This window comes from Lithobates pipiens, unplaced genomic scaffold, assembly GCF_037356315.1.
Source record: "Lithobates pipiens isolate NorthernLeopardFrog02 unplaced genomic scaffold, aLitPip1_a1.2 Scaffold_22, whole genome shotgun sequence".
Taxonomy (NCBI): Eukaryota; Metazoa; Chordata; class Amphibia; order Anura; family Ranidae; genus Lithobates; species Lithobates pipiens.
In genome coordinates, this window is record NW_027507784.1 from 87,666,850 (window position 1) to 87,689,916 (window position 23,067).

Consider the following 23,067-nt stretch of genomic DNA (forward strand, 5'->3'; position numbering starts at 1 on the left):
ATTGTGACCGGCTCTCTATGGAATCGGTTCACACATCTCTGAAGCATCTCCGGTGTGAATTGCAAAGGAGTCCTGATGCGTCTTTTGGTCTGTTTCAGGTCTGAATTCAGCCAAAAATTCGGGCTGAAATTTGACCTGAACAGGTGAATGAAGACGCACCGAACCCCCTGCTGTGAGCCCCTCCGTGCTCTAGTGTGAACCCAGCTGTAAAGAGTTCTGAACCCCAGGGGGAGATTGGGTGATCATGTGACCACTGATTATTAACGGGGACCAAGAACTGTCTTTCACATCTCAGTGTGTTGGGACTGGAAGCACGCAGCACAGAAACATCGGCCAACCAGAGACGCGTATGTGCGGTGTGTGGCCATTAAAGTGTGATATGTGTTAGGTGGTCATAAAGGGTTTAAACTGATTTTCCTATTTTGTCCAACTCTTTTGAATAGCTTGCAATTTGCCATCTTCTATCTTGGCCCTCAAGGACACCTGTATTTTAGTATTTATGGTCCTATCATGTTGTTTTTTGGCTGTGACCCGGAACAGAAATTTCAGATTAAATTTTCTGGAATGGCACACTGGTATGAGCCTGCAGGCTGTACATAACATGCTGCTTATCTCTATTTTACAGAAAGCAGTTTGCGGCCAGTAGCTGTTTTTCAGGCTTCAGTCTGCACAGCCCAGGTCCCTGTCATCTCTTCCCAATAGTTTTATATATCTGAAGATGGAAGCTAAGCATGCAGCCGATTGCTCTTGGAGAATGGTGCCATGCAGATACCGGGAAAGGTCTTAGCTTAGGGTAGCATGCAGTAATATCATATGCGGAGGAGAAAGTGACAGAATGTAACTGTCACCGAGTCCTAAACCCAAGAGCCACGCAATGTGCAAAATATGAAACCAGGGTATCGTCTCGGAAGAGGACATAAGTACCCTGGCCTGCAGCAGGGATAAAATTGAACGCATAAACCAAACAACTCAGCGGTATGTGGCAGGCACAACATGACTTCTGTTCCATAATAAGGAACCTGCAGCTCAGGCAAACATAGGATCCAGGCTAACTGCTAACTCCATAGGACTAAACGTTTACACAACTGACACTTTTAGATCCCAGATAAAAAAAATAAAAGAGCAGCCATTATTATTATTTGCATTTTTTCATTTTTTTAAAACGCATTGGGGGTTATTTACGAAAGGAAAATCCACTTTGCACAGCAAGTGCACTTGGAAGTGCAGTCGCTCTAAATCTAAGGGGTAGATCTGAAATGAGTGGAAGCTCTGCTGATATTATCATCCAATCATGTGCAAGCTAAAATGCTGTTTTTTTATTTTCCTTGCATGTCCCCCTCGGATCTACAGCGACTTTACTTCCAAGTGCACTTTCAGTGCAACGTGGATTTGTCTTTAGTAAATAACCCCCAATGAATATTAAAGCTGAAGTTGCAGGGACAAATAAAAAGCTCCCTTTCAGTGAGGGCTCCCCCTGTCCCGCAAGGCCTATATGCACGTTTATGTCTAGGGTACTACCAGTGATCAGCATGTTTACTTACCTTATCCTTTACTCCAGGGCTTGACAAATTTGCTTCGAATCTAGGAGCCAGCTAGAAACGTTCGGAGCCATTTTTTTTAAACTAAGCCCTTGTACACACGGTCGGACATTCTGACAACCAAATCCGTTGGATTTTGTCCGAAACTGTTGCATACACACGGTCGGACAAAGTTGTCGGAAAATCTGATTGTACATAACGTGATGGCGTTATTTCGTTACGACGGGACTACGTTCAGGCTAGTAGCCAATAGCTTTGGTCTAGGAATTTGATGAGCATGCGTGGCACTTTGTCCGTCGGAGTAGGCTACACATGATCCAAGTATGTCCGATAGGAGCATTTTGTCGGAAAATTTTACCGGCAAGTTGGAAAAGTTGGTCTGTCGGATACTCAGACGGAAACAGTCCGATGCAGACCACACACAGTCGGAATATCCGACAAAACGGTCCGATAGGACACATTCCGTCGGAATCTCCGACCGTGTGTACAAGGGCTAGCAAAGCTTCCAGGCAGAACATGTAACATTTTTTCCGTAGGTAAACTTATCCTTTAATCCTTTCACAGACAGTTTTTTGCACACATTTAAAAAATAATTTTAGGCCTGAAGAATACATAAAACCCCCAAACATTATATATTTTCCTGAGAGCAGATATCCTAGAGAATAAAATAGCGGTAGCTCCAATTTTTTTCTGACACTATATTACTCCAAAGGTCTAGGAAACACAACCCTTTCAGTAAAATACACATTAAAAGTTAATTTTAGGGGCACAAAATTGCAATAAATTACCCAATCTTTTGGTAAAATATAAAAGCTGAGGTTGCACTGAGTAAATAGATACCCAACATGGCAAACTTAAAATTTGCGTGCGCCTGTGAAGTGTCGACAACCTTCACTACCTGATATGGTTTATAGGCAATGGTTTAAAAGCCCCCTATAGGCCATCAGTTTAGCATTACAAAGGAGGTCTGGTGCTAGAATTATTGCTTTCATTCCGACGTGTGCATCAATATGTAACATGAGTATCACAGTCAATGTTTTCAGGCATAGGCGCTCCACCGCGTGTGTATATGTAAGTGTGATGGGGGTCCTAAAAAATTTTTTTTTGGGGGGGGGGGGGGGGGGATTTCATGTGTTTGGATGTAACTTACATTTTTTAAAATTTTTTCCTCAACTATTTTTTTCCATCACATAGGGGGGCAAAAAGTCCCCTATGTGATGATTTTTTGGTGACCGGTACTCTTTAATGAGACATGCCGGGTCTATAACACCCGGCATGTCTCCTCTTGTCTCCACTGAATCTAGTGAGGTTTTGATGGCCGGGGAAACTGTCAACAGGGACCCGGAAGTGATGTTGCACGTGCGGGGGCGCGTGCAGCATTCGGGCAGCAGCCCACCCTATACTTTCAGTCTTAGTTGGGTCAAGTTCTGACGTCAATGCAGGACCAGTAGCTGTGGGCTGTATATGAGGACACAACCCACTCAGGGACAAGTGAACAGCGCCAACTGCTGGAAAAGTGAGGAATTAGGTAAGAAAATGTCATTGTCACTAGTACCCTGGACATAAACGAGCACTTAGCCCATGGAGTTAAAGAGGGGGGACGAGACCTGCAAAAGAGTATTTTTTCCTTCCCCCACCAACTTCAGCTTTAAAAGAAGAATTCAGAGCAAAAATGTTGACTTTTCAATATGGCAGTGCAAAAAAGGATTCAATGGGATATATATTTATGAAAAAAAAGTCTTTATTTGAGGTTGTTAATCTGTTGCTTCTTTATTTTACATGTAATTCCCGGACAGATTTTTTTTTAAGGATTATTTAATAAATTAGTCACTATGAAAATGGGCATTTAGTACTCTTAAAGTGGAAGTTTAGCCTAAAACAAAAATCTTCCAATCTACTTGCACCCACAATCTTAAGCCCCATACACACTATCGGGGTTTCTGCTGATTTTTTACTTCAGATTTACCAAAACCATATAATATGAGGTCAAACCTTAGGAGTTCCAATGTGTATGCAATCAGACAGGCCCTTGCTCTACATGGTTTCGGTAAATCTGAAGGAAAAAAATCAGCAGAAAATCTGATAGTGTGTATGGGGCTTAAGACTAACCCAGTGGTCATCAATCCTGTCCTCAGGGCCCACTAACAGGCCAGGTTTTATGTATTACCTTGGGGAGATGCAGATTAGAATACTGCAATCACTGAGCAGCAAATGCTATCACCTGTGATGTATTTCAGTTATCTTGCAAACCTGGCCTGTTAGGCTGGATTCACACCTGCACATTTTTAGTGCTTTTTACATTTTGCAGATTTGCACTACAGAACGTTTCCCATAGAAAACAATGTTAAATGGACTGTAATGCAAATCTGCAAAATGCACTAAAACTGCATAGGTGTGAATCCAGCCTTAGTGGGCCCTGAGGACAGGGTTGATGACCACTGGACTAACCTATCTAGCCCTGTAAAGCAAAAATCACTGTACATACCTTTTCTGAAGCCGCTCCGGTCAGGTCTCCAGCGGCGGATGATGTGTGCAGGAGAGAACTGACAACGGCTGGGAAATGCCTGGGAAGTGACGTCACCCATAGAGTTACTATGGGGCTCCCGTTGTCAGCTGCTTCTTCTGCACCCGCCTAACAGCTCAGCATGGGACCGGAGTGGCTTCAGAAAAGGTATGTTGGTTAGTCTTAGATTGCAGCTACAAGTAGATTTAGAGATTTTAGTCTTAGGCTGAACTTCCACTTTAAGTTCTGTGGCAGTTGAATTCAAAGCGGAGTTCCACTTAAAAAAAGAAAATTTAACGTCAGCAGCTACAAATACTACAGCTGCTAACTTTTAATAATCAGACACTCACCTGTCCCAGGGTCCAGCGATGACCCACTCGTCTCCCCCTCCTCTCTGTGGCGTCGGCATTGTCACTGTGGACGCCCGGCTGTGGCTTCACAGCCGGGCACGCACTGTTCATGAGCGAGCTGCACGGCATGCCCTGACTGGCTGGGCAATCGTCTAGGACCTGTGATGTGTCCCAGATGATTGCCGAGAGGGAGAGGTTAACTTGCTTCTGGAGCCGTTGTGCGCCGGGAGGAAGTGGGAGCCGGAACCCTTTAAAAAGAGGGTTTCCACTCCCCTCAAAAAAAATGACGTGCCAAATGTGACATGTCAGGGGTCACTTTCCCTTAAAGCGAAAGTTCAATTTTTGGGTGGAACTCCGTTTTGATCCATAATAACTGCTCAAAATTGTGAGAAAAGAGAAACTAGGAAAACAAATACTATTTAGTTGCACAATTGGGCAAAACTCAAACTGTTGCTTTGATCGCATAACAGACACAAAGACTGAAGTGTATGCATAGTCAAAAAAAAAAAAGTTCTAAGTTTTGGATAGAATGTATTTTTCTTTTTTTGCTGCATTTGTCCTGTTGGGTAGATTTCTCTCTACTTCCTGTTCCGAAGATGTAACAGGAAATTAAAGATAATCTTTGCAGAATGAGGGAAGTTCCCATTTTATTTGTCACCTGAACAGATGTCAGCATTGGGAGATTTCCACTCACCTGCTCCACTCACAACTCTACAATTTTGGGTTTTCTTTTAGTCTTGCTATCAATCAGGATAATAAAAGAGGGTGACTATCCCAATCGGGGACACAGACAGCGGACAGGTGTTTTTACCCTTCCTTGATCTATCCAAAACTAGTAAAAAAGAGGTAACCCCGAGCCACACTCGGGATCGCATCCCAGGATCCAGGCAAAGTTACTTACCTTGTCTTCAGGATCCTGCGATGTCCTCCCGCTGTGTTTGCAGGCTGTGTCCGTGTCTGTGTGCCGGGCTCCGTCCCCTGCAAGCATCGCGACACATGGGGGAGGAACCCAGCGGCAAATTCAAAAAGTGCAAAAAACATAACGCATACAATACACTATAATCTTACAGATTACATTACTGTATCAAATCATTTCACATCCCTTTTGTTCCTAGTGCTTTGTCCAATGCCCTGCATGCAGTTCTATATTATATATACTGTTCTTTCTGCCTGGAAACTGGAGATTGTCCATAGCAACCAAAAAGTGTCCCTTTACATCAAAAGCGGTTTTAGACCAACTAGAAAACACAGATAATAAATTAGAATCACTTGCAGAATTGAGCGATTGATTTGTAGGGAAATTCATCATCAAACACTGAAAGTAATGACAGTGACAATTCTGCAACTCAGCACATTTCTGTGTTTTTGATTTGATTACATTATTGAATAATTTTATTATTATGTATATTATTATTTTTGATAATTATTTATAGTTATTTATTATATTATAATTTTATGATTTCGTGTTTCAAACCTTAGCATACCCGGGATGTCTACTAGACTCTTGTTTGGACAGATTTAAGTGAGTTATTCCTTCACACCACACCTATTTTTAGCGGCGTTTTACCGCCGGATTTGCGGAGCATTTCGGCCGCTAGCAGGGCGCTTTTACCCCCGCTAGCGGCTGAGAAAGGGTTAAAACCGCCAGCCATACGCCGCAATAGCGGCGTTTTGCCGGTGGTATTACAGTGCTGCCCCATTGATTTCAATGAGGAGCAGCGGTGGAGGAGCGATAAACACACCGCTCCTTCACCGCTCCAAAGAAGCTGCTGGCAGGACTTTTCCCTGATGTCCTGCCAGCGCACCGCTGTAGTGTGAAAGCCCTCAGGCTTTCACACTACAGACAATGGTGCAGCTTTTTTAGGGCGGATTGTAGGCGCTATTTCTAACGCTATAGCGCCTGCAAACTGCCCTGGTGTGAAAGGGGTCTAAGAATTACAGGCCTACAATATAAAACACCAAATTTCTATGCAAAACAATGTACCGTTTTGAGACGCAAAAATCTAGCATGATCATACCGCCAGGGAGGTTAAAGAGTTTACAACCTCTGTAAGACTCAATTGCATTGGTCAATGCTCCTCAATGTGTGAAATGTGGAATCCTACAACAACCAAACTACAGCTTGCAGAGATTAGGTGGTTGAGTTGGATATTGGCACTTGATGTCAAAAACGATTTTTTTGCACAGTTTTATTGAATAAACCGAAAGTTCAAAGAATGAAGACCCAAACGCTCTCCATGGATGTATCATTAAATGAGCCTAGATAAGTTAAAGCATTACAAAAAAGAAAAAGGGTCGCAAACACCTAGTGTCTTAACTTCAACACAATATCCAATGTATTAAAAAGCCAACAAACATACTCACAAACATAAGATGATGTAAAAGCCCATCAAAACACAACTCCAATGTGGTGGATACCCAATATCTGTGGTTGGAAAGCTGATGCATTTCGGCAGACAAGCCCCCTTCCTCCGAGCTATTCCAACTTGCTACAGTGACATGGTTCTTATACCAGTGGGACACAGAGACCCCTCCCCCCACAGGCTTCACTGGGTGGAGCCTTAATGCCACTGCATATCAGTGGTGGCTGGTGCTCCATTTTTCGGTTGGGGGGGGGGTCCCCACGAGCCCACCCTTTTTTGAAGCCAATTAGAGCCTCAGGCTCTAACCAAATAAAAAATCCCCATTGGAATCCATGCGTTCGGCAGCCTGCTTGTAGATTAGGAGCCTGGCACATGGATTAGGGGGCTGGCGCCCCTGTGCCCCTTGTGGACGGGCCGCCACTGTTGCATATACAAATCATGTGAAACACCCCTTGTTATTAACCCCTTCCCAGTGACAGCTGATTTTGCAATCTGTCCAGATGTCACTGGGAAGGAGTTATTGATAAGGGGTGCTTCACATGATTTATATATGCAGTGGCATTATGGCCCTGCCCAGTGGAGCCGGTGGGGGGGGGGGGGGGGGGGGGTTGGGTCTCTGTGTCACACTGTTATAAGAACCATGTCATTGTAGCAAGTTGGATCAGCTCTGAGGAAGGGGGCTTATCTCCCGAAATGCATCAGCTTTCCAACCACAGATATTGGGTATCCACCAAATTGGATATGGCGTTGAAGGTAATGCACTAGGCGTTTTTGCCCTCCTTTTTTTTCTTTGTAGTGTTTTGGAGTTTCCCCGCTCGAGGAGAGAAGCATCATCTGATTTATTGCCATTCCATTGGATGTGGGACGTAGTGAGCACTGTTGACTGTTGAGCACAGTTTGACTGTTGTTTGAATAAGCTAAAGGATACTTAAAGAAGTGCGGGAAAAACATTTTGGGTTTTTTTTGGCTAGAGAGAAGAAGGATTCAAATATCTATCTTTTTTTGCTGTCTGTGTACCTATTGGGCAGGATTTTTTTGGAATTCTACTTTAATCAAGTAAATATAATTGCTGGAGCATTGAAACACACAAAAAAAACAGAGGCTCAAAATTAAAAATAGAATCTCTTTTAGCAATGACATAATCTGATTTAAAAATGCACTACTATATCAAAAACACACAGTTTCAACAATGTTCCACCTGATCAAATGTAAACCAATAATAATCCATAAAAAATGTGCACCTTTTGAGAAATGTTTGTAACGGGATGGTTAAAAGGAAAAGGACCAGTCCACCCAACATGATATTTCAGACTGACTAAAAATATAGTACCTGCCACTGCTAAATTTAAAGCGCAAGTTCAGGTCTGTCATACCAATCCTTCACTACACAGTGTCCCTGTGATCCACAACTAGTATGCAGTCAGTAAAGTAGGAACGCCTGACCCACATAACTTGCTCCCAGTTAGTAAGTAAGGATGGGGATGACAGCCTCTGAACTTTTTAAAGACCCAAAATGGGAAGCATAAAAAAAATTCTCCTACAGCAGGACTTCCCTGAACTGAAAAGGTTGAATTGTCATTAAGTCCAAGGGGTAGAAGAATAAGCTGTAATATTTACCTTATTAGTCGGCCCAACAGGCTTCCTTCATGCTGTCCAACTGGTCCCCTGAAGCCTCTTCTTTTTGGCACTCAGGATGGCGGTTGGATTTTGGTGTCATTATGTTCAATGTAGGACCAACAGTCTTGCATTGTGCAAGAAGATGGAGAGGGTCCGTCCACAGCCAGGAATATCGGAGAAAAGGGAAGGGGTCAATGATAAGGGGTGCTTAGACAGCACAGGCCAGTTCTGTGCTAGACCATTATTCTCAATCTTTAAGAAAAGCATACTGACTGGACTGGTACCAGCGGATTGGCATAAAGCTAATGTGGTACCAATATTCAAGAATGGGCCAAGTTATATACCTGGAAACTACAAGCCAGTCAGCCTTACATCAATAGTTTGCAAACTATTGGAGGGGATGATAAGAGACCATGTCCAGGATTTTGCAGCTAAGAGTAGGATCATTATTGGTAACCAGCATGGATTTAAGAAAGATTGTACTTGCAAGACAAACCTATTAACATTCTATGAGGTAGTGAGCTGTAATCTGGATAAAGGAAAGCCGGTGGATGTGGTGTATCTAGACTTTGCCTAAGCATTTGACACTCTCCCCCATAAACGCTTAATCTGCAAATTGAGGTGTGTTGGCATTGACAATAGTATATGTACCTGGAGGGAAAACTGGTTACATGGGCGATCCAGATGGTGGTGATAAATAGTGTATCTCCTGAATGGTCAGCAGTTATAAGTGGGGTACCCAAGGGCTACCACTTTACAAAACTCTGGTTTGGCCACACCTTGAGTATGCCGTCCAGTTCTGGTCTCCAGTCCTCTGAAGGACTGTGATGAAACTGGAGAGAGTCCAGAGAGGAGCAATGAAACTAATAAGGGGTCTGGAGGATCTCAGTTATGAGGAACATTTACAATCATTAAATGTATTCTCCCTGGAGAAGAGATGCCTAAGAGGAGATATGATAGTGATGTACAAATATCTTAATGGGGATTCTAGCATAGGGAGGAAACTATTCAGTCTCAGGTCCCTCAAGAAGACGCGTGGCCTTCCCAGAAGAGTTGAAGCTGTTATAGCTGCAAAGGGTGGGCCAACTCAATATTGAACCCTACGGGACTGACTGGGATGCCATTAAAGTTCATGTGTGTGTAAAGGCAGGCGTCCCAAAACTTTTAGTAATATAGTGTATGTAACTATGTAACAGGCATCCGGAGGTGCAAAGGGTGAGGAAAGTAGTAAAGTTTATTCCTCTACCCCTAGACATAATGAGCATTTAAGGATGAATTCCAGATATGGCTATTTTTATATAGTTACATTAATCCAGCTTGGACCAAGTTATCTATGTATATACCATACCTGTGGGATTCATCCAGAAGCTGTAAATCACTCTAGTGCGTAGCCCCATTTCAGTGATCTGACACCAGAGTTATGGTATACGCATAGTTACATTGGTCCAAGCTGGACCATTGTAACTATGTAAAAATATCCATACCTGGAATACTTCTTTAACTCTTCCAGTTCAGGGAGGACACACCACAAGTGTAGTTTTTCTTAAAATTTCTGGCTTAAGTACACGTTGACATTAGCAGGTCCAATATTCCTATTTTGGCGGATTGGTTCCCTGTAATCAGTGGATTTTTCTGACGCAAGTTGTGTTGTAACAATAAGACAGCAATAAAACAAACTGGAACAAAACCCATCCCCACCCCCTGGTAAGATCTTTTTTTGCCTCATCGCATTTGTAAAACACTACATCTTCTTGCCACCAAAATTGGATTCTGACTTTCACAGCCGGGCTTTCTGATATCAGTACAGTGACATGATTTGCTTATTGTAAAGTGCCAGTCTTGTACTTTCACTAGAACTCTGAATCAATTCATTTATTAGAGATCAGAACATCATTTAGACATATCTGTTCACCAACACTTTTCGGGAACCTTACCTCGTACTTCCACCTTGGCTTCACATTGCTTAGTCCCGTACTCATTTATTGCTTTACAGGTATAGAATCCGGAGTCCCGCTTATCGGTCCCAGAGATGTGCAGTGCAAAGATCCCGCTTTCCTCCTCGACCACGTGACATTTGGTGCCTGCTTTCAGCTGCTGCTTATTCTTTAACCTGGAAGGATAGAACAAGCCATCTATTATATTTCTCAGAGGAGAGCAAAAACCAAAGTGTTCCAGCCTAATCTAAAAAGCAGGATATTGTTTGAAGGGGAGCACTGTTTTTTTCCCAACATTCTTTTAAACAAACATGTTAACCACTTAAAGTGTTTGTACACCCTATATAACCACTTTTACCTACAGGTAAGCCTGTATTAACCACTTCAGCCCCGGAAGGATTTACCCCCTTCCTGACCAGATTCGGTGCTGCGTCGCTTTAACTGACAATTGTGCAGTCATACAATTGTGCAGTCATGCAACGTGGCTCTCAAAACAAAATTATTTTTTTTAAATGGTATTTGAACATGAATAAAAAAATAGCGTCAATTTTGAAAAAAAAAAAAAACGCAATATTTTTTACTTTTTGCTCTAATAAATATCCCCCAAAAACATATAAAAAAACGATTTTTTCCTCAGTTTAGGCCGATATGTATTCTTCTACGTATTTTTGGTAAAGAGTTTACAATACAGGGGATAGTTTTATGGCATTTTTTTTTTCATTATTATTTTTTTTATTAGTAATGGCGGCGATCTGCAATTTTTATCGGGACTGCGACATTATGGTGGACACATTGGACATTTTTTACACTATTTTGAGACCACTGTCATTTATACAGTGACAATTGATGCATTGATTACTGTGTAAATGACACTGGCAGTGAAAGGGTTTACCACTAGGGGGCAATGAAGGGGTTAAGTGTGTCCTAGGGCGTGATTCTAACTGTGAGGGGGGAGGGGCTACAACACACATAACAGTGATCACTACTCTCGATGACAGAGAGCAGTGATCTCTGTCCTGTCACAAGGTAGAACGGGGAAATGTTTTGTTTACAAAAACATCTCCCTGTTCTACCTCTCCGTGACACGATCGTGGGCACCTGGTGAACATAGAGTCCGCAAGACCCGTGGTCACGGAGAACATGGCACGCACGCGCCAGCAGCACCGCTTGTTAAAGGGGACATACCTGTATGCCCTTTTGCCCACCAGCACCATTCTGCCAATGTATATCGGCGTGCGCAGGGCCAGATTAAGAACATCGTGGGCCTGGTGCTGAGGATTTTGATGGGGCCTTTTATAAACAATAAATAAATAAAAATGCAAACTATTTTTTGTTATAACAAATTAAATTAAAGAGAGAGAGGGAGGAAGAGAGAGAGAGAAAGGGGATGGAAGAGGTGTGAGCGGTAAGGGAGGGAGGATAAGAGAGAAAGGGGGGATGGGAGAAAGAGGGAATGACATCAACGCAGCCTGGCCAAGGCAAATGACGGAAGGCACCGAACCCAGAAGGAAGACCGGGTGAAGATGGAAGTGCCCGGGCCCCGCCAGACTGATCACAGCACAGCACTGGAGGGCTCAGTCTGACAATTTAAGTGTACCCTAATGTGCTAATATGCTGGGCACACTTGTATATTATTGTATAACCTCCCCAAGGGCCTCTAAAAAGTAGTAATGTTAGAAAAGTTTACTACCGCTTTACTATCACCGGAGCCTCTCATGGGGCCCCTACTGACCCCGTGGCCCTTGGGCAGTGCCTAAGTACATGGTTGTCAACATTTCAAATATATTTTAGGGACGCTTTTTTACAAGTGCTATATTTAGAGTAGCTGACATCCCCTGTGTTCCTCTATACATCACAATAGTAATTACAAAATAAAATAAGTACTAATAATGGGGCAGAACAAATATGAGGACTGTGAGATTTCCTTTAGTTGAACTGACAAAAGGGCCCATTCTAGAGCTGGTAACATTGAGGAACATATAATTTTAACATATCATTTTAACATATAATTTTAAAGAACAGTTTTTGTGGGTAAGAGGCATAGGGGAGGAGTGTGGATGGTATAAAAGTGGGAAGTATGTGCAGGTGAGGGAGAGGAATGTGGAGGGTCTAACAGTGGGCCCTATGTACATGAGAGAAGTGCAGAGGGTATGGCAGAAGGCACTATGTACAGGAGAGGAGTGTGAAGGGTAAGACAGTGGGCAGTATGCACAGCAGAGGTATGAAATTGGGCACTATGTATAAGAGAAGAGTGTGGAGGGTATGACAGTGGGCACTATGTACAGGAGAGTAGGACAGTAAGCAGTAATTACAGGAGAGGAGTGTGGAGGGAGGGTATGACGGTGGGCACTATGTTTAGGAGAGGAGTATGGAGGGTATGAAAGTTAGTAGTATGTACAGGAGTGGAGGGTATGACAGTGGGCACTATGTATAGTAGGAGAGAAGTGTTGGAGGTATGACAGTGGGCACTATGTATATGAGAGGAGTATGGAGGGTATGATAGTGAGTAGTATGTACAGGAGAGGAGTGTGGAGGGCATGACAGTGGGCACTATGTATAGGAGAGAAGTGTTGGAGGTATGGCAGTGGGCACTATGTATAGGAGAGAAGTGTTGGAGGTATGACAGTGGGCACTATGTATAGTAGGAGAGAAGTGGTGGAGGTATGACAGTGGGCACTATGTATATGAGAGGAGTATGGAGGGTATGATAGTGAGTAGTATGTACAGGAGAGGAGTGTGGAGGGCATGACAGTGGGCACTATGTATAGGAGAGAAGTGTTGGAGGTATGGCAGTGGGCACTATGTATAGGAGAGAAGTGTTGGAGGTATGACAGTGGGCACTATGTATATGAGAGGAGTATGGAGGGTATGATAGTGAGTAGTATGTACAGGAGAGGAGCGTGGAGGGTATGACAGTGGGCACTATGTATAGGAGAGAAGTGTTGGAGGTATGGCAGTGGGCACTATGTATAGGATAGAAGTGTTGGAGGTATGACAGTGGGCACTATGTATAGGAGAGGAGTGTGGAGGGTATGACAGTGAGTAGTATGTACAGGAGAGGAGTATGGAGGGTATAGCGGTGGGCACTATTTATAGGAGAGGAGTATGGAGGGTATGGCGGTGGGCACTATGTATAGGAGAGGAGTATGGAGGGTATGTCGGTGGGCACTGTATATGAGAGGAGTGTGAAGGGTACGACAGTGGACACTATGTACAGGAGAGAAGTGTATGACAGCGGGCACTATGTACAGGTGAGGAGAGTGTAGGATATGACAGCGGGCGTTATGTATAGGAGAGAAGTGTGGAGGGTATGACAGTGAGCAATATGTACAGGAGAGAAGTGTGGAGAGTATGACAGTGGGCACTATGTATAGGAGAGAAGTGTGGAGAGTATGACAGTGTGCACTATATATAGGAGAGGAGGATGAAGTAATCTGGGAAGGAAAAATGTAAAGGTTTGTGGAAGGATGTTTAGGGACTGCGTAGTGGTTAAGCGGGCCAGACATGGATTGAAATTACACCAATTAAGCAGAGACCAGCCATAGTCGATCTATGTATGGGCTAGCTGGTTTTACACAAGTCAACCTATTAACCGACTTGAGTGCAACCAGCCTGTCAGGTTTTCCCCAAAACAATCAGTGCTGCCAGCTATAGTTAGCAACACTAATCATTGTATTCACTGGCAGAACACAATAACACTGCGGGAGTGATTGCCCCATTCACAGGGCAGCAGGTGAGAGGGTGTGTGGGGACAGGCTGGGGAGAGATACTAGTCAGTCCCTGGGTAGGCACTGGTTAGTATCAGAGCCAGATACACACAGGTTACATACGCCAAGATCATTAGAGCGAGAGCAATAATTCTAGCACTAGACCTCCTCTGTAACTCTAAACATGTAACCTGTAAAAAAATGTAAAGCATGGCTTAATACACAACAAAAAATCGTGATAACTTTAGTGGGTTTTTTTTATGAATGAAACAGTTTCTTTCCAACATAAAAAGTTGCAAATACCACCATTTTATTCCATAGAGTGTTGGCTAAAACAATATATAATGCTTGAGGGTTCTGAGTAATTTTCTAGCATAAAAAAAGATGATTTTTACATGTAGGAGAGAAGTCTCAGAATGGGCCTGGTTGCCAAGGGGTTAATTATCATAAGTAATATACAAATAATTATTATAAGCACTGTGAGTTCATCCTCTCAGTCTGCTGCAGAGTGTTCTTCCAGCTTGTATCTATACTGCCACTCTGTATGTAGCTTCTGACAGGCTGCGCAAGGAGCCCTGTATCTCCGAAACCATAGATGATAGCAGCCCCATATTTTAACCAGTGCTGGGGTGGGTCTTTAGCTACCTACCCACCAAATATGGGGTCTCTGTGACTCCTGATCGCCGAGCTACAATCCTCGAAGTCGATCTTTTTTTTTTTTTTTTTTTTTGGGCAAATGGGCCTATCTTGAGAAAGGGGCCTGGAGCTGCAGCTCCAATAGCCCCTATGTTAATCCGGCCCTGGGCGTGCGCTGGTCGGGAAGTGGTTAAGGCTTACCTGTAGGTGCTGGAAATATTTCCTAAACCTCCACAGTTTAGGAGCTATTTACAAAAAAGCCATGCGCAAGTGACTATGGCTCATGCGCCGATGTCTGCGCAACATGCGCACTTTAGAAAGGGCAGAACGTGCCGTCTCTAAAGGGGTCATGCCGTGACTGGAGGCTCCTGCGTGCATGCGCGGGAGTGACGTCACACGACTCCAGCCAGTCACAGAGCTGGAGTTCGCGGGCCCCGGAAGGAAGTGGGGTGAAGATGGACGCTCCCTGCTAGTGGGGACATCAGTGACATTGCAGGCTTTGGTTTCAGGTAAGTGACACATAATGGACTACTATGTGATGCATAAGTAGCCCATTATGCTTTACCTTTTCAGGGAAATAAAGAGAAAGTGAAACCCACCAGGGTTTACTTCCTCTTTAACCACTTGCTTACTGGGCACTTAAACCCCCCTCAGTCCCAGACCAATTTTCAGCTTTCAGCGCTGATGCACTTTGAATGACAATTGCGCAGGCATACAACACTGTACCCAAATGAAATTTTTATCATTTTTTTTCCCACAAATAGAGCTTTCTTTTGGTGGTATTTAATTACAGCTCGGAGTTTTATTTTTTGCTAAACAAACAAAAAAAGATGCAAAAAAAAAAAAAAGTCATGTTTAATAGTTTGTTATAAAATTTTGCAAACGGGTCATTTTTCTCCTTCATTGAAGTGCGCTGATGAGGCGGCACTGATAGGCTGCACTGGTGGGCACTGATAGGCTGTACTGGTGGGCACTGATAGGCATAGTTAAGGCGGCACTAATAGGCACAGATAAGGCGGCACTGATGGGCAAAGATGGGCACGGATGGGTGGCACGGATGGGTGGCACGGATGGGTGGCACGGATGGGTGGCACGGATAGATGGGACTGATGGGCACTGATAGGTGGCTCTGATAGGTGGCACTGCTGGGCACTGATTGGCAGCACTGATGGGCACTGGTAGATGACACTGATGGGCACGGATATGTGGCACTGGGGTGCAGCACCTTTGTTGAGGCAGATTGTGGGCACTGCTGGGTGGCACTGTGGGCACTGCTGGGTGGCACTGCTGGGTGGCACTGCTGGGTGGCACTGTGGGCACTGCTGGGTGGCACTAACATTTTATTAATGTTGGTGGGCAGGTGGGGCAGGTGGGCACTGGCAGGGGGCAGGTGGGCACTAGCAGGGCTGGCCATGATCGGGACTGATGTCCCGATCACGGCCGCCGGTGATCGGCTCTTTTTTTTTTCTCCTCGCGCTGACAGCGCGAGGAGGAATAATAGCCGATTACCGGCTCCGTTCTATCACATGATCAGCTGTCATTGGCTGACAGCTGATCACGTGATAAGGGGTCGGGATCGACCCCTTGCTCGGATCTGTGAGCAGGCGAGTCTCGCGGACTCGCCGATCACAGAGCGCGCCGCGCGCGCCCCTTAGGGGGCGCGCAGGTCGCTCGTGCACGGGACGACGTCAATAGACGTAGTCCCGGAAAAGTAGGTCCGCGCTAATGCCGTCATTTGGCAATAGCGCGGATCCCAAGTGGTTAAGGACCGGGCCTCTTTTTGAGATTTGTTGTTTACAAGTTAAGATAATTTTTTGCTAGAAAATTACTTAGAGCCCCCAAACATTATTTTGTTTGTTTCCGACACCTTAGAGAACAAAATGGTGGTTGTTGCAATACTTTATGTCACACCGTATTTGTGCAGTTGTCTTACAAGCGCACTTTAAAAAAAAAAGACAGCAGTAAAGTTAGCCCAATATTTTTCTATATTGTAAAGGATAATGCTACACCGAGTAAATTGATGCCCAACATGTCATGCTTCAAAATTGTGTCCGCTCGAGGAATGGCGACAAACATTGGCACTCAAAAATCTCCATTGGCGATGTTTAAAACATTGGCGATGGTTTAACTTGTCTACAGGTTACCAGTTTAGAGTTAAAAAATTAAAATAATATACTGCGCTGTGAAAAATATAACACACTAACAGCCAGCACAGATCATGTTGTCGGAAAATTTTATATCCAGCTCTCAAATTTTGTTGGTCAGACATTCTGATGGAAAAAGTCTGATGGAGCCCACACACGGTCCGATTGGACATTCTCCATCGGAATGTCCGACCGTGTGTATAGGGGCTTAGACATTAAAGCGGACCTTCAGTCATTTTTTCAACTTCTCATCTATTAAATCTTCTGCCCTTGTTGTTGTTTTAACTTTGGATAGTAAAACCTTCTTTTTCTGCCAGTAAATACCTTATACAGCCCACTTCTTGTTTCTTGTCTGGTTATTAGCCTAGGCTTATGACATCATGCACAACTCTCGCTCTGAATCTCATGAGTGTTTGCCAGGAAGGGGGGGTGGGGTGAGTCATAAGAGGGCCAATGAGAGTTGCAGGGCTGCAGAGCTGGAGGTGTGCCTCTGTGTAAATCCAGGAAGTGAACAGGCAGCAGCTTCAGCTGCCAACAGTTAAAATGGCTGCAGCCAGACTCAGTGGAGGTAGATTTCTGCAGCATATTTGGCAAGTACAGAATCACAGTATATATAAAATAATATGCAAAGTGGTTGGAGGGAAGCTTCAGAACGGCAAAAGTGTTTTTATTACAAATTATGTGAGCAGACCGCAGTTCCTCTTTAAACACTCTAGGGTTGAATTACTAAAGGCAAATCGACTGTGCACTTTGCAAAGTGCAGTTTTACTCTGCAAGAACAGCTGCTCCACAGCTAATTAAATGAACAGAAGCTCTGCCGACTTCTATCATCCAATCATGTGCAAGCAAAAATGCAGGTTTTTATTTTCCTTGATTGGTTATTCTTGGCAAAGTGAAGCTTTACCTAATTTACTAAGCTCTGGAGCAACTGCACTTTGCAACATGCACTAGCTATTTACCTTTAGTAAATCAACCCCATAGGGTGTAAGAAGGAGATAATATTCCTACTACACATGAACACCACTCTGTATACCAATAATACTAAACTGTTCATACATACTGTTCTATACAAGACAGGACTATCACAGTCTACAACCCAGCTCTACATCCAGCCCATAATGAACTAGGAGGCAGACAGAATGTTCGCATGCTTCTGTGTAGATATCACTCACCAGCTAATCATAGGTTTGGGTTCCCCTTCTACATGTACTCGCAGAATGACTTCTTGGCCCTCAAACACCATCTGGTCTGACAGTGCCACCTAAAAATAAAAATAACAAGATTGGTCAAAGGAAAGGAAAACCTGCACAACAAACATGAATTCCAGGTATGGATATTTTATACATAGTTCCAACTTAGACCATTATAATTATGTATATACCATGCAAAAAAGAACAGAGAAAGGCTGGTGCCATGGAAGTCAGGTTTTAGTTGACTTCTGTGGCACCAGCCTTTCTCCTTTTTTTGTATGGATTATACATGGAGGTTTGCAGAGGCTTCCCAGGCTGAGTGCCGTGTTCTTGAGGCTCACCAGTCATTACACAGGAGGTAGTAGCTCAACTGCACCTGTTCCAGTTCTCCTATGTATATACCATACCTGCCCAATGCCCCTGGATGCAGGAAATCACAGTAGACACAGCTCCAGTGATGTCCACAAGCTTCAAAGGTCCCTCGTCGAGTGGCTGCCTTGCTGCATTCTGAACACAGGAGATTGGCTTGGTATGGGCGCCTTTCCAAGAATGTTTGGTATTTTTTGAATAAATTAATAGAGTTCTCTCGGACGAGGTGGAGAAATGGCTCTGCATTTATTCGGAAAATGCAAAGCATTCTCTGAATGGCACCCATACCGAGCGGCCAATCTCCTGTCTTCAGAACTTAATTCCTTTATAAGGAAGGAACAGTCCATGGCCCAACTTTACCATAGATACCCTCTATTCTCTTCCTCCTGGGCACATTGGATCCCCCTCTTTCTCAATTCCTCCTCTTTATGCTCTTCCACCATTTCTCTTTTCCTTGCCTTTCCTAATCTTTCTTTCAGACCTTCTGTTGGTTTAGACCAGCGGTCTCCAAACTATGGTCCATGGGCTGAATACAACCCTTTGCTTGCCTATACCAGGCCCATGGTGGACTATTTTTCCCACTGATATGAGGCACTGTTTCTTCCACTAACAACAACAATGAGGCACCATTCCTTCCACTGACACCAATGGGGCACTATTCCTTCCACTGACACCGACATTGGGGTACTATTCCTCTCACTTACATCAACAGTGGAGCACTATTCCTTCTGCTGACATCAACAATAGGGCACTATTCCTTCCACTGACACCAACAGTGGGGCAACATTCCTTTCACTGACACCAACAATAGAGCATTATTCCTCCCACTGACACCAACAATCAACAATGGGGCACTATTCCACACACTGACACCAACAATGAGGCACTATTTCTCCCACTGACACAAACACTAGAGCATTATTCCTCCCACTGACACCAGCAATGAACAATGGGGCACTATTCCTTCCACTGACACCAACACTAGAGCATTATTCCTCCCACTGGCACCAACAATGAACAATGGGGCACTAGTCCTAACACTGACACCAACAATGGGGCACTATTCCTTCCAATGCCACCAACTCTAGAGCATTATTCCTCCCACTGACACCAACAGTGTACAATGGGGCACTAGGTCTCCCACTAACAACAACAATGGGGCACTATTCCTCCCGCTGACACAAACAATGGGGTACTATTCATCCTAGTAATACCAATGATGGGGTACTATTCCTCCTCTACCTGACCACAATCGCTATGTAATTTTTTTACTGACCACCAAGTCCGAGGTATTGTTAACTCCCACTGTTAACATCTTGGCTCCCCCAGAGTCTAAAGGATGGTAATCTGGCCCTTGTAGGTTGAGTAGGTCTACCCAATTATTAAGACTTGAATACCCTGCCATTCCCTCCCCCAGGTAAGGCATTAATATTGTCTTGTAGACAGAGATGCAGGCATTCTAGCTAAGAGTCATCGAACACTGCCATATGCATTTACATTTCTTGGCGAGCAAATTGTCATTGCATTGTATGATAGTCATCATGTATATCAGATGTAGTATTCCTCTCTTTTGTTCTTTTCCATGCTGTACCATTTTAAACTTTTTGTATGTATGGTGGAAAATTTTAACAAAACTATAATATGTAAAAAAAAATAAAAAAAAAAATAACTGCATTGGAGGCAGAAATGGTAAGTATTATAAATGTACTTTCCTAAGCTATGTCTGTGTACTTTTTAAGTTTTTACCAGTAATTCTAAGGTTTTATTGATGGAGTATTACACTCTTCTCAAGGCACATCAGTATAATGCAGTAAACATAGGTATTATCTAGAGCAGTTTAATCTATTCTAATAGATTTACATAATGCAGCAACATCTACAAGTATTCTTCCAAAGCAAATACACTTTTGCAAACTGGTCTGAATAGTATTCCTATGTTTATCTTCTCCCTCAGTTTTTTCTCCATCACTCAGCTAATGTGACCCCCAACGCTGATGGAGAGGGTCAAACAAGGATGCTATGCAGGTGACTGACATCCTCTTTATCAACTGATGATGCCATCATGCCGGCGTCCTAACGATGATGGTCGTTAGGACACCGGTAGCAAGACGGTTGTAATGGTGCACAATGAAAACCTGCGGCTTTGTTTAACTAAAAGGCAGGCTTCATTCACACGCCAGCTTGTATACAATTTTTAGGCAATTTTTAGGCATTTTGTTAAGGCACCCCTGAAGAAACCTCAAGGCAACCTGGTTGAAAAAGGCTGATCTAGACAGCCAGGTAGACAAGCTCCCATGCTTTTCTCACCTTGAATGAGGGAGGGGCTTTGAAGGTCACCATAGTGGCTTTGCCAGGCATTACGTGCTGGGGTGTGGCGGGCTCGCTTAAATCTTCCTGGGGGCTCAAATACTCATCATCAGATGTAATGGGACTCAGAACATCTTTAGGAGTGCCGCGGTGAGCAGGAGAATCAGTGGCAGGTGCTGCAAAGGAAAAGAACAAGATTTTTAGATACTTGATTTGGATAATCTTTAATAAATTGCATGGCAAAAACATAAAAAGCCCTTCTGATATATCACACATTATAAATTTTTTTTTACAAATGCCCCTGTGTCAGGGCTGACTTAGCCCTTCCTCCTCTGGGCTGGCCGCTCACCTGTCGGCTAATTGCCAGCTCTCTTCTCTTTCCACAGTTACCAGCTGTTCCCGATGATGCTCGTCTGACCTGCCTATTTAAAGCCTTCCTGCTCACTTTTTCATTTGCCTTCGCGTTGGTCACATCACAGGGAACCATCTCCTGCTGTTTGTTTCAAAACTGGCTTGCTGACATCCCCCCTGGCTTCTTATCCTGCTTGCGGTTGCTCTCCTTGGATCCCTGACTTCTGGCCTGGCTGATTACCCATCCAGTTACTGAACTTTGGACTGGCTGACTACCCGATCTGGCTACTGGACTCTGGCTATGCTTGACTACGCTTTTTTCTATTTACCTTTTTATTTTTATTAATAAACAAGTGTGATTTGATTGTACTTCTGTCTCTGTCTGTTTCATCTTTCCTGACACCCTGTTATTGTTTTGGGGATTTAGACTCAGGCAAACTTGTCCTAAAATGGTGTGAGACAAGTCGGACGCGCATAGTCAGCGTTTTGAAGCTGCTATTTTCAAACTTTGCTAATGGTAAAACCTTAACCCCACCCCCCTCTCACCCCTGATTCTGGACAAATGGAAATCCCTGATAATATCTGTGCTCCCTCTGTATACAACTACATATAACAGCAGAGGATGTTTGGACAATTTAAAAAAAATGTGGGTCCTCTTCCTCACACTAGACACTGAAGATTGGGAAGAAAGGTGGGAGTGTCCCTTTTCACAGCTAGTATCAGCTAGAGATACATTAGTGCAATTTAAAATAGTAAATAGGGTATATTACACGCCCGTGCGACTGCACAAAATGTATCCTTCTATTCCCGCCTCCTGCCGGAGATGCAACTCATCCTCAGCGGACTTCATTCACATATTTTGGAGCTGTCCTCAGATCAAAATTTTTTGGGCTAAGGTAACCAATTCTATTCTGACCGTCACCACCGTTCCTGTACCACTGTCTGTAGAGGTATGTCTGCTGGGACTTGTGGAACCCCTGGCCCCACGCCGGGCAATCAGAACCCTGCTAGGATTATTACTTTACTATGCCCATAAGTCTATAGTACTCAGATGGAAGGCATCATCTGCACCCTCATTACATTTTTGGAAGAGGTTAGTGAATGCGGCTCTACCACTATACAAAGCTACCTACCTGTCCTGCGGTTGTGCTAAAAAATTCCACAAAGTATGGGATATTTGGACAGACTCTCTGTCCACTAATGCAGACTCGATGGACGATTAGCATCGTTCCACTAAGTACCGCGTTTGCCCAAGTGGCATCTCTGATCTCATAAACACCCCTGGGTTGCTCGGTCAATAGTCATGGGGGGGGGGGGGGGGGGACGCGAATGCAAATATATAATTATAATGTACACTTTATCTCATAAGTATCTAAAGTAAGCTTTGTAGGGTATATGTAGAATCGGCAGATTGATTTGGATATTCTACACAAGTGGTTGAGCGTACAGTGGTTTAGGTAGTTATGCATGTTATATGTAATGCCTTGCCCTTTTTTTTCTCTCTTAGTTTGGTAGTTGTAGTGACTGAGCCTGGGTATGCCCAATAGGCTTTGTAGTGTTTTGTTCACATCTTGAAATGTCAATAAATATAACTTAAAAAAAAAAAAAAAATGTGGTCCTCGTGGCTGGAAACTCAGGATAGTGCTCTTAAAGAGGAAGTAAACCCTGTTGAGTTTACTTCCTCTTTGATTCCCTGCAAAGGTAAATCATAATGGACTACTATGCATCGCATACTAGTCCATTATGTGTCACTTACCTGACATAGGAGCCAGCGAAGTCACCGCTGTCCCCTGTAGTCCGGCGCATCCATCTTCTCGGTGGGTCTCGCAGCTCCGCCGCTGTCATTCGGTGAAGCCACGATGACGTCACTCCCGCGCATGCGCACGGGAGCCGCCACTCGCGGCATATCGCCGTTGACCGCGGTGCGCTCAGTGCGCCTGCGCGCCGCTGTCTACGGTGCATGCGCCGTAGACAGCGGTGCCCGTCTTTCGCCAAATATCTCCTAAACCGTGTAGGTTTAGGAGATATTTCTTGGACCTACAGGTAAGCCTTAATCTAG

At 44.0% G+C, this 23,067-nt stretch overlaps 1 protein-coding gene across 5 annotated transcripts in view; it reads right to left on the reverse strand.

The window, feature by feature from the left end:
* SPEG (striated muscle enriched protein kinase) overlaps positions 1–23,067 on the reverse strand; it is a 496,800-nt gene that overhangs the window by 187,604 nt on the left and 286,129 nt on the right. For all 5 annotated transcript variants that reach the window (XM_077447841.1, XM_077447840.1, XM_077447842.1 and 2 more), the window contains 3 exons: positions 20,658–20,833; positions 17,965–18,053; positions 10,306–10,481 (listed from right to left, as the gene is read on the reverse strand). In XM_077447841.1, coding sequence (XP_077303967.1) covers positions 10,306–10,481; positions 17,965–18,053; positions 20,658–20,833 — 441 coding nt within the window. The remainder of the gene's footprint in view (positions 1–10,305; positions 10,482–17,964; positions 18,054–20,657; positions 20,834–23,067) is intronic.